General features: G+C 30.7%; 1 protein-coding gene across 5 annotated transcripts in view; it reads right to left on the bottom strand.

The window, feature by feature from the left end:
• Positions 1–2,033: 2,033 nt before the first annotated feature.
• LOC123296741 (CUGBP Elav-like family member 2) overlaps positions 2,034–13,420 on the bottom strand; it is a 430,459-nt gene continuing 419,072 nt past the window's right edge. For 4 of the 5 annotated variants that reach the window (XM_044878363.1, XM_044878362.1, XM_044878359.1 and 1 more), the window contains 2 exons: positions 12,305–12,761; positions 2,034–2,630 (listed from right to left, as the gene is read on the bottom strand). In XM_044878363.1, the coding sequence (XP_044734298.1) occupies positions 2,359–2,630; positions 12,305–12,761 (729 nt within the window). In that variant the 3' untranslated portion in view covers positions 2,034–2,358. The remainder of the gene's footprint in view (positions 2,631–12,304; positions 12,762–13,420) is intronic. The other variant, XM_044878361.1, reaches the window with a different exon arrangement.

The following is a 13,420-nucleotide window of genomic DNA, read 5'->3' on the forward strand; positions in this document are numbered from 1 at the left end:
AATTTTCTCTCAATTCTTTGTATTTTGTTTGTTTTTTTTTTTATATTAAAAATCTTTTTTGTGCTTTTTATTTTTAAAGGCACGGCTAATATCCAGGTTTAACAATTTTTTACGAATAAATCCACGTCGTGTTTAGAGAAACTAGGATAGAAATGAAAGCACTCATAGCAATTTAGATGGAAACTTTAGTCATGTAGTTAAGTAGAAAGCGCTTGACAAATCATTTCGGTATTATGAACTATGGCTCTAGTTTTGCCCTATCTCGAAAATGTCTTCCATTTTGAAATTTTCTCGGCGTATTGTAATGAGACACGATTACAAAACGCTCCCTTTGAATGTCATATATTTTTGAGGATTTTGAGAAAGTTTACTCATAGCCAAAACAGCATGGCAGTAAGGCTCACGATTTAGTTCATTTCTTATTGAGTGTAAAAATATTAATCGCCCTGGGATTTATCAATTTGAGCTTCGAAATTTCCATGCTCATCAAAAAGAATTATGTATAAGTAATTACTGTATAACTTGAATTCGAATCTTACATAGGAAGTAAATTTGAAGGTAATTCTCAAATAATCTTGAAGAGAGGATAAAAATTTAAATAAATTCAAATAAGATTGGTAATTCATTCTTCGATATTTTCTTATTCTTTAGTGGAGGGAAGGGGTGTTTATTAAAGTTTAAAGAAATTAAGATTAGTTAAATCTTCGATACTTCCTTATCTTTGCTTCAAAAATGATTGTAAACAGTTTACGTTATTTTTTATAAAACTCTTTTAGCTATCCATTATAAAATTTTTTTTGTCCTCCTTTTCACTGTATAAAAAGATTACGTAAATTTGAAGGTACGTTTTAAGTATTACGTAAATTTGAAGGTACAGCTCCCTACTTAATTGAGAGGGGGAGGGTCCGTTAAAATTTAAAAAAATTAAGATTAATCAAATCTGATTTTATTTTTCTTCTCCTTATTCTTCAAAAAGGGTTATGTTTAAGCTATTTACGTTTTTGTGATCAAAAAAGGAATGTGGAGATATAGATGAAACACAATTACGGCCTAATGTGTTATGGGCAGCGCCAGACCAAGGGATGAGCTAATGGAGTGGACCTCAGGTTGCAAAGGGCGCCAAAATGCCAAATTCGAAAAACAATTTTGCATTTTAAGTGTTAATTATTGAAATACAAGTTCATTTTTAGAAAAAAAAGGCGCCGATCTTGCTCTACCTTGATTTGGGGGTAAAGCCGGCGCTGATTATGGATGGCATTGCAAGTTTTTAATGTTGGCACTAAATAGCATCTCTATCCTATTCTCTTTCATAAATATGTTACCTGGATACGCCTGTCCTCTTTTTTCCTAGATATCGATGTGTGAATAAATAAAGGGCGCTATATATATATATAAATTTCGAATCACGTTGTGCCCCCCTCACACACACACATACAATAAATATCTCGACGGACGATGAACAAAATAATTCACCTTTTTTTTTCTTTTTTTTTTTTTTTTTTTGTTGCACTAAACTCTAAATTTACAAAGTATCTCTTCTATATAGAAAAAAGAAAATTGTGTGTACACACTGCGTTCAAAAAGTGTGAGTGTTCTTATTAATGTGATGGATACATTTGTTTTTATATTTATTTACTTTTGCAGCACTCGTTTAAAAAATAATTTGCTACTTAAGTCTGTTTTGTTTTTTTAATTATAAGTCGATTGATTTAATATTTTCATTGGTATATTTTGTTTTAGTTATTTACATCTAAGTTGTTCCTGAGATTTGGCCACTGGGTTACCGCAGTGTTTCAAAGTTTATTTTATCGTTTATTTATTTATTTTTTATTTTTTAAATGTAGAAACAATTTTTATTTTTTAATGATTCCATTTTGATATTTTAACATAAACCTAAAAAAAAGGCATTTGGTTGTTTTGTTTAAAAATTGAAGTTACTTTAATTATTTTAAAAAATGTTTGGTTGACATAATTTTTTGAGAAAAACGAACAACTAATTATTTTAAATATTAATTTAAACTTTTACACAGCGCATTATTATTTTTTTTAAACAAGCGGTAACCGAGAACACAACACAATTAAATATTTTTTGCATTTAAAATATTATTCCATTCTTTGGTGTTTTGACAAGAAAACGAAATTATTTTTACTTAAAAAAAAATCAAAATTACTTTTAAACAACAGAAAAAAATCGAAATTTCTTCTCTTCTTACAGAAAATATTTTTTATAAATTCTATTTTATTTCTTACAAAAATTACACACTGGCTCGTTCGGTTTCATCGATGATCTCTCGACGAATTAGGTATTTTTAGGTATAAGTGGGATTTACTTCTTATTTTATATATTTATATTATTTACTAGTATGGCCGTGAAGCCTCTTTGGGTCGTTTTAGTTGCACTTTAAGACGTTTAGTACCAATTTGAAAACCGTTCATTGCTTGTATCGCTGCTTGGGCTGATGTGGCATTATCAAATGATACAAAACCGAAACACTTCGATAAATGTGTTTGTTTGTCGATAAACACTTTCGCGGACATCACATGACCAAATGGCAGGAACGTTGATGCGAGATCTGTATCGTTGAACTCTTGTGGTAAGTGATATATAAATAAATTTGCACCTTCAGGACCTAAAACAAAACAAAAACATAATTGGTATTTTTCTAACCTCAATTTTTTTTAAAATGCAGCCTAAAATTTCCCTCCACTTAAACTATTATGATGCAGTTTATTACATCTTCACAACATAGAAGAACTTATTATTGTTCAAAATTACTAGTACAACTAATAAGCCGGGATGCATAGGAAAAGTTGAGATACAGCACCGATTTTAATGAAACTTTTGTAACGTAATTATAGGACCCCAAGGAAAAGTCAGTCAAATTAACCTGGTCATAAGGGGGCAAAATTGTTTATTTTGGCCTAAAATTGTCATATAGTAGATATTTATGGTCGTTGAAAACAAAACCAATGTCAGATTAAACAAATTCCCGAAATTTAAAATTTTCTTGCTCGATATTTCATTTTTTGGCACAAAAACGGCAAACTAAGTATTTATCGTTCAACTTTGCTCTATGAGGTACTTTTGGCTACTGATTACGAATCCGATGTCCTATTACATGGATTCTGCTCATCTTCCATTTTTGGCGAGGAATTTCACTTTTGCCACAAACTGTAAATAAAGTATTTATCGTCCTCTAGGAGATATTTTTGGTTGCTGATTACGAATCCAATGTCAGATTATACGAATTCTGTCATATTTTCCCAAAATCTTACCATTTCTGGTCAAGAATTTCATTTTTTGCACAAAAATAGTAAACTAAGTATTTATCGTCCAAATTGGTATTATATCATCATAGCATCATAGAATCCGTGTAATCGGACATTGGATTCGTAATCAGCGACCAAAATAAGGATTTTAAAAAAATTGGGACTACAATGCCCCCCTTATGACTAAGTTAAGTTTGTTGAATGTTCCTCGGAGTCCTATAAACACGTTACAAAAAGTTTCATTAAAATCGGTGCTGTTTCCCCTCTTTTCCACTTTCGACACTTTTTTCCGGATTATTCAATGTATTATACGACGGGATTGCCGGATGAGGTGTTATAATGGTGAAACCTGTCTAGTCACACTTTGTGGGAGCTACGTTTTATATTAAAAATTAGCATTTGAATTGATTACATTTAAAAGTTAAGAAACACCTACACACAGACCTGACTGCTATAACAGACACTACAATATCCGATTGTAACAGTTTTGCAATATTTTCACAGATGCAACAAAAATCTCTAATTACTCATTACTTAACAATTTCATTGTAATTTTATGTATAGTATTTACATTATTAACTTGAGATGTATAAGCACGAGCGTACTAAAGATTATTTTCTATGATGTTGTAAAGATTGTATAAAAATAAAACTTTATTCAGTGAATTTCGAATAAAAATATAAAAAATTTTTAACTTGATAAACGGACAACCGAAAATGGACTAGTCAATAATATTTTAAAGCGTTACAAACTTGGGACTAAACTTAGTATATCTTGATATATTTCATACTAGCTGTTACCAGCCCGCTTTGCGTGGCGTAAAATATACCCGCTTTGCTGGGCAACATCCCCACTTGCACCCCTCCCTCCACATTTCCTCGCGTTGGATAACATTTTTGTAATGTACACGTCATGCTCTTTTATTTGATACCCCACTTAGGTATATTTGTAAATATTCGATATTTCCTTCCCACTTTCTCGCTACACCTTTCTACCTTCCGAAGGTTAAAAAAATTTCTAAATGTAATTTAAAACATTCTGACCAAGTTTTGAACTATTAAAAGCCATAATTTTAAAATATGAATTTTTTATTCATGAACACCCCCGCAACCCCCCTTGTGGGTGGAATTTCGTAAAATCCGTTCTTAGCTGACCTCTACTTGGCAAAAGGAATATTCCTGCCAAATTTCAAGTCTCTAGGTCTTATAGTTCCAGAGATATCGTGATGAGTGACTATCTATGTATATAGATCTATAGAAAGTCTCCTATATATTTATAGATATACATGATATAAAAATTATGGCTTTAGAATTAAACAACTTATTTAGCGCCTAAACGGTTGAACCGATTTTGATTTTTGTTGTTTCGTTTGAAAGATAATTTAATGGAGAGTGTTCTTAGCTATGTTTCAAGTGCAAGTTTAGGGTTCCGTACCCGGAACAACTAAAAAATAGACCATGATCCTCAAAATCGTTTCAGTTTAGAGAAATCTCTAAGGAAAAAGGTAATTTAATGGAGAGTGTTAGGGCCCCGTATCTGAAAAATTTGTCGGGGGTTTTTTAAATTTAGTAAATTTCACTAGTATATGATATTATTTATCAAATGCAGTTTTTGGTTGTAGTAATTTTGTGTTTAGGTTACCCCTCCACACTATGATAATACACATTCTCAGTTTAATTGGCTTGTTATTGGATGGATTTATGTATTTTTTATTAACTGATTTGATTATTTATCACGGAAATTAGCCTCAGATTCTAAATTTGGTAAAGTTCGATTCTGCAATTTATTTCCGGCATTAGAAAACTGGTGTTTCAAAATTTCGTTGCACGATTTTTTAAATTGAATAAAGCTGAAAATGTTGTAAAGAAATGTTCTATGTAAAAATTCAGGAGAGGTGAGTTTTTGATAGAATACTCCCCTTACGCTCATGATTATAAAGATTATAACGTGTTGTTCGTTGTAAAAGCGAATATAGTACACGGCCAATAACTATATAACTAATAAATTACTTTAAGTGAATATTATTTGAGAAGAATAAACAAAAAACACAATTTAGCTAAAAATAAAATAAATAATTTTTTATTTACAACAAAAACATTTTAAATCACCACCTCTTGTTAACTAACAGAGTCTAGCTAGAGCTGCTGCTAGAGGTTCAAAATACAAATAATTGTTGTTGTAAAACTTTCCAAAAATAATATAATTTAACGAAGTACCGTCAATCTATCTCATTAATGAATATATTTCATCAATTCTTTTGCATAATTTTCTATTTTCGATACAACAAAAAAAAAAAACCATTTATCAAAATAATTGTATGATTAGCGAAAAATATAAATAATTCGATTAAGCATGAGAGAAAAGGAAAAACTAAAAGGTTCCCAACAATAGAGAATTTGCTTTAATTTTTTTTTTTTGCCACAAAATTATGTATAAATGTGTATTTAAGTAATCTTAAAAAAAAAAGTAATAATTCCATTTTTATTAATTATTAATAAAAAATAGGGATTATTGGTTGTGACGTATATACACCTTTTGAGACGGTGAGCCAATCGGAATCACTCTAAATTCACGTTTTTCGGCTTGTTTCTATGGAAACTAACGTTAAAATATAGTGAACGCAAGTTGAGAGACATTCATTTATCATTCTGCATTTTACCGGTGAATAAATTTATTGTTTAGAAAAACCAATTTAATAAATAAAAAATAAATTGAGTAATTTTTAGTCAACTTTTGAAAAAAAATATGCATATCGATTCCTTTTAGGAGTTAACTGAAAAGTTGTTCAATACTGATTAGATAGAGGATTATCATCTGGGAAACATATCGAAAAATTCATTTCCAGACAATTAATCTTATTTGATCATTCACGAATCTTATGTTAATAATTAAAAACGCAGAAAATTTTCATGTTTGCTGAGAAAATTAGGTCCTTATTTTAATACTTTTGCACGCTACAAATTTTCTGCTCCAAAAAGAGTAGGTGTACTTAAAAGACTAAGCGCGGATAGATATGTAATCTAAAAGAGCATGTAGGCATTGAACCGCATGGAGGCACTTGCGGAAGGCCTTTCCAAGCACAAGGGCTGAAAATTAGACAATATTCGTTTGTTATAGCTTCGGGCTATAAAACACTGTAGGCTTTTCTTTAACTTTTTGGAAGCCCGGTGAACATAAGGATCACGGGATCTTTGTGTATATAAGGGTAAATAAGACTTAATTAATGCTCATTTTATTATATTTTGATAGTTGGGAAATTTTTTTCAATGTTAAATTGATCTAGTTATATAGAACCAATACCTAATAGAAACATAATACTAATACTTAATTTTGGGACTATAAATTTCAAAAATCGCTTTGTAAGTCAAGTATTTTGCCATTGAATCGTGTATTTGACGCGTAGAATGGAATGGCGGCTCTTGACTAGACTGCCTGATGGAAAAGAGTATCTTGAGATTGTATGTTCTTTTCTCCTATACTGCCAGAATATACCCAAAAATATTAAAACCCTACTCAAGGTAAACATAATTAGACAAATTTACATAATGCATCTTCTAATCAGTCAACAGGATTGTAATATTTTTAAAATAAATATATCCGTTACTCAAAATCATTTATACACACTTTTAAACACTTTCATTAAAATAATTATATGAAAACAGTAAGTATTTGTATAAAAATAAACAAAACATACACACACAAAATGGAGGGAAATATTATTTTATGTTAAGCAATAATTAACATAATAATGAATACATTTTAGTAATTATCATATTTCTATTATTATTTGAAAGTAAGTTAAATATATTTATTTCATAACCTTACAAACATACATCACATCACACATCACATCTACGGCGGCTACCGGGCTACCATCTACACACATCATATAGGCCAATCATTCTAGAAAAAAAACCTAAAAGGTCGAGGAATCGATATTCCAAAATTATACAAGAGATAATCTCCCAAAAATTGGCGAATTTAAAGAGTGACAACGAAGCAGTTACACACTGGGCCGTCGATGTAGCGCACTACAAGACGGTCCAAAATGCATTTACGAAGACGAAAAAAAAGAGGGAAAAAGATAAATTTCTAGGAAAGGGCACCAAGTTAACGAAAACAATGGGAATAGTTGTAGGAAAAGGCACCACAAGAGGCGCATCAAGGAGATTAACGAAGACAAAAAAGGTAATATTTACAGTTTGTACCTACGGGGCATTTTCTTTAAATCTGCCACTTCTGCCAAACGTAACAATTGGTTAAAATGTAATATTTTTATCTTTGGAGCTGGAAGGTTACAATACAAGTTCAAATTCCTTTAGTGGAAATTTTGCTTTGTAATTTTCCACGAAACGGGCGGAGTTGAGTTCGTGTTGTGTTTTCTATAACTTGAAAAACAAAACTGAAACAGTCGCAAAACTCTTGTTTCTACCAAGCGGACAACACAAACAAAAAGTAAAAAAAAAAACTAACTCCAATTTTTTCCAAAAGCCGCCAATCTTTAAAAAGTTTGTTAAAAGTTACAGTTTCGTTTTGTTCGACACGAGTTAGTGTTTTGTTTTTATTTTGCCGTTTAGTGAAAAACCGGGATAAGATTAAAAAGGCAATTATTTTCAATTTCCAAACCCGAGGCAAAGCTAACGCGCAATACTAATCCCATTGCTAAATAATGGAGCGGAATTTAGTACTATATACTACTCATTTACAGATGCTTCTTAGATTTATCTGATTTTCATAAAAATTCGGTCATTTCTTTACCATAGGGAAAAACGATACATTTGAATTGTTTAAGGTGTGATGATAGAATAAATAACCAAAAGGAAAAGAAGTTTCTATCTATCTCGAAGAAAATGGTGAGGATTTTGAAATAATAATCAGCTTCTTTGGAAACTCTCCCTCTCTCTGTTCCCTCTCAGATGAAACATTTTTTATTATCAAGCCAAAAAGACATTTTGTATTTTCTGGACTTCTAAACATTGGAATTACGGCATTGTAAGAATATGGCGTTCATAATCATCATTTATCGCAACTTAAACTGAAAATTATTTTCAGTGTGCCAAAAAGAATATATCAAGAAAATTACGTAATTTGACTTTATCGCCTTTCCTCTTTTGAAAAGACCACGTGGTTTATGGATGCTACCTAATCAAATGAAAAGAACTTTTTTCTTTTCTTTCCAGGCGTTGATGGGGGTTTTGAAATTACAATCTTCTAGTAAGATATTATATTCTAAAAAAATAAGCCCCCCAAGAACCTTTATTAAATGCAATAAAAATGCTGCATAAAATGGCAGTTTATTAACCAAGTTGTTCAAGGCCACAAAATTATGAAAATTTGAGTTAAAATATGGAAAATCTGAAATAATTTTTGACCTTAATCAAATAAAAATTTTCCATAGTACTGAATTTACACCACAATATCTCAGTTATCGAAATTTTCCAACTTTTCAAATGACTGATCTACCATTCAATATCTGCGCTAAGAATTTTTCCACAGTTGTTTTTACATTGTTTTTAATTTTTTAAGTGTGTATGCAGCGAAGTCATTTTATTATGAAATATTTACTACCTAGACAGTCCCTATGAGTATACGCTCTTAGTCTGTATCTCTTGTGTTTTATTCATGAGATGTTTTCTGGTACTGAACATGAGAACAAAAATTCATAATATACAAATTACAAGGTTTCTTTTTTTCCTTTAACCTTTATCTATGCTAAATGAAAAAAAAAAAAAAATTACCTAAATCTTTCATAACGTTTTAATGTAAAAATATTTTAATTAACATGCAGGGAAATTCATGGTTTTTTCTAGTCAACAATTATCATTATAATGTTTTTGCAAAAAATAACGGAGTTCTGAAATTTTTATAATCAACTTTGATAAAAAAAATCATCCAAAAAATCGATAACTGTTGTCTCGTTATCAAAATATTAAAAAAGTAATTATATGTCAACAATATTAAAATTTTAAAAAACAAATCCAATATTCTGTGCTTAGACATCTCAGAAATGCGCATTGAAAATAAATGGATGAGTTGGAAAAAGTTCAGAATAAATTGAGACTAAACTGACAGTCATTGTATTCTTGAAAAGTTTCTACAATGATTGACCAAAATAAGGACTATTTTCCTTGCGTTTAAATCACCTTTCCAGAGTTTAGTTTTAAACGTAAAAAGATCTTCCATTTTCTGTTCAATAGGCGTATAAAACCTGCAAGAATAAATAGACTATCAGTTTAAGCTCACTTTATTTTTGATTTGGAATATGAATCTTTCTTAATTCACTCACTCCATTTAACAGGTAGGCAAAAGAGCAGTTACCCACTGGGCTCTCGAAATAGGGCATCACAAGGGAACCCGAAGTGCCTTTACGAAGACAAAAACATATTTGTATAGGGGTACCCAGTTCATTAACAAAGACTTAAAAAAATTGTCTCTATTTATAGATTTTACCTACTGGATCTTTTCCCTTAAATCCGCCACTGAGTATCCTCTATACAACAACCAAGTTTTTTCCTTTCCTAACAAAATAGAGACAATATTGTGAATTTTGGCGGCCAAAAATAAAAAATTTTTCGCTTCGATAAATAAGATCTAAAAGAAAATACAGTTCTTTTAAGAATTTAGACAAATATTTTCTACTAGCTTGATAACCGCACGCTTCACTGGGCTTAAAAGTAAAGACCACCGCGTTATAGCCTCCATCTCTCTTTCTTCTCACTTCCATAATACTCGAAATAAGGGTAGGGATTATTTTACACAAGTAAAATATATGTACTGATTGCATTTTTTTTTAATGTTATTTAGTCTTGATTCATTGAGTGTATCAGAATAGGTGGCCATGAATTGTACCTTGTTCACCATTTTTACAGAAATTTTTAATTTATGATTAAAACTGATGCTCATAGAGGGCGTAGTGAAATATTCTTTATAAATCAGTGCTAATGTGTTATTCTGATGTATGAACTATATTATTTTACAGTTTCATTAAAATCCATTCAGTAGTTTTTGCGGGAAAGCATAACAAACAAACAACCTTACTTTCACATGTATACATTTAAATACCATGCAATCAATCTAAGAAATCGTTCTCCGAATAGAATTTTGGTCGATATCTCTGAATATATCATCATATATGAAAAATTAATTCGATTTTTGTATTTTTTGGATCAAAATTATTAAATTATGTAGATAGTTTTATTGAAATTGGAGAAAATAAAATTATATTACTTTTCGACAATTTTCTTAAGGAGATACCCACAAAATTATCATCCCAAAAATACTTTGACCATGGACACACATGGACCCTAAACTTAAAAAAAAAAAAAATTATATAAACAATTTTTTTATGAATAATTTTTAAAGAACTCAGAACTGAATACAATAAATGATTCATTGAAAAATGTATACATATTTATGGGTAACATCCATACATAACGGTCGCGGTGGTAGAAAGAGAGTTGGAAGTTGAGGGGAGGGTGTAGTAGTACGTGGAAACAAATAGATTGTTATGCATAGAGACGACTTGATTATTTATACAACAAACAGACAAACAAGGGTATTCAAATTTGAATGGTCTTTAATATTAACTTGACGACATTTTGAAGTTTATAATATTTATGATAAACAGTATAATATAAATACTAAGAATTGTTTATATAATTCCATATACTGTGTGGTCTAAAAAAAACGACCCGTTTATACAAGAAGGTAATTTAATTAACCACTCATCGATTCAGTAAAAAAACGCAACAAGGATTGTAGGCTGACCACTGTGTAGTTTTTTCACTTCACTTCTTTTGTATAAAAAAATACATCGCATTTTTGTGAAGGACATGGACTAAATTATAGCATCCAAAAAATATTTAAAATTGAAAGACAGTGTCATCTCTTTAATACTTGCGAATCCATCGTTTGAGGGAAATTATATAATTCGCGCTGTCATCTATTGAAAATTTGTAGCTCTTAATTCTTGAATTCAACACTTTGTACAAAAACCTTAAATTCTCAATAAAAAAAATTGACATTCACTAATCGAGATAAGAACTTTTCAATTGGACCAAAAAAACACATATCTACAATATTTCATTCAAATGAGTTGGGTGGTTTCGGAGATTAGCGTAAGCGAACATCGTGACTCGGGATTTATATATAATAAGATCTATGATCGAAGACCGGTTAAGATGTCCTATTTTCTGAGAAAGATGGGAGAAAATATTAGAAGTTTTTGGATGGCAAACATATCAAAAAATTTGTTTACATAAATTCACGAAATTTTTTAGCACTCCTTTGCTTACTGAATGAAATTTATGATAGAGTCAATCTAGCATTGGAAAACGGCATGAAGATTTTATTTTAAGTGGTATAAAGTTGGAAATAAAGAATTTTCTATGTAAACATGAAAATTAGCTGCATTTAAAAAAAAAAATTCTAAACTTTGTCAATTGAAAGTATGAAATTTGAAGGTTTGCAAATGGTCAAGTTCGATAAAGGAACAGAAAAATGAAGAAAATGATTGTTGGTAAATTATCCCCGCAAGTCCCTTACAAAGGACCTCGTACGTGATTCATGGGATTTTGATCCTCAGTCAAAGATTTACACAGTCCGATAACGAACAATTTTTTTGCAATCGACGTTTGAAAATTTGAAAGTCAGGAATTCTTTTAAACCGTAAAAAATAGATGAATAGTTCAAGGACAAAAAAAGTGTTCGCTTTTCAAAAACAAACCATTTTTTCATAAACTTATTAGATTTGAAACATTTTTACAGACTTCGGTCCGCTAACATGTTAATGATCAATAATTTTCTAGAATTCAAAATTGTGAATTATCATCAGAAGTTGATTTAGAATTAGAACTAATTTTTCCTTTCGTCTCATTTTGCTCAGTATTTTTCAACCTCTTTCCAAGCAAGAGCAAAAAAATGGTGTACTCAAATTTGTCACTCTCCTGCGGTCTATAACATTTTTGAAAGTGTCTTAATACAAAATTGAAAAATGTTTATAGAAAAGGTATGGAAAAATTAATGAAAATCTTACCTTCAACTTGTTTACCAGCAGCGGCTGCTGCCGCGGTATTTATAGTATTCCCTAAAAGTTGTCCATAAACACTACCACCGACAGCCGTTGTTGTGAGATCAGATGCACTCATTGTTCTTAGTCCTGCAGCACCAGGTAAACCTGCTGCGCCAGGAAGACTAGCAGTTATACCCGCAGGAATGGCAGCCGCTTGTAATGCGGCCGACGTTCGATCCGCTACACCACCTTTACCAAGTAAACCTGCCACACATAATGGAGTGGCTGCCGCGGCCGGTTGTTGCTGTTGAGCCATTGCTGCTAACATTAAATTCTGCATACTCATCGGCGCCAACAGGCTACCATCTGGACTAATTAAATGTTGTTGCAATAAATTTGTACTACCAATAGCTTGTAATAGTTGTAACGATGCTGGATTTAATGCATCGTTTTGTAATACCTGCGCAATTCCAAAAAATTCCTAAATCATTTCATTTTAGCGTTAATACAATTTTGTAAAATTTTTTACTACATAATGTATCTAAAGAATCTGGAATTTGGAAAATCATTTGGAGAGCAGTTAATACTAACAGTGAATCCTTTGAACTAGACAAGACACTGGCCTAACGATGAAAAGGGTGTTTTTTTGGATGTTCAGATTTTTGAGCTGGCAACACTATTTTTTTTGATAACCGTTTTGACAGTAGGTAGTTGCTTTGTGTTTAATTTGGTTTGAAATGCCATAATAAATAGAATCACGCCAGAGAAACGCGTGCAAATTATTAAAATTTTTTAAATCAAAATAATGATTACAATAAGCGTATCCTTAAATACATAACCCAATTTTATAAATACTCGAACACCTCTGTCTAAATATACAGTTTGGCAGCCATTTCGTTAGACATTTAATATATATGAAGTACGAAAAGTTTTTATGGACGTTCTTATGCATAAAACAAAGAAAACAACACAATAGTGTTGTATACTGTATAGCAAGTGTTTTAGAGTCTAGTAGTACAATTAAATTAAATTAATTAAATAATTATAAGTTATTTTAAAACAGAAATAAAAAATAGCCCGGGTATAATAATCACTTTGTAATATTGATAAATGGTAAGTAACCTGGTGGTCTAAATTGCA

The sequence above is a fragment of the Chrysoperla carnea genome, chromosome 3 (assembly GCF_905475395.1).
Source record: "Chrysoperla carnea chromosome 3, inChrCarn1.1, whole genome shotgun sequence".
Taxonomy (NCBI): Eukaryota; Metazoa; Arthropoda; class Insecta; order Neuroptera; family Chrysopidae; genus Chrysoperla; species Chrysoperla carnea.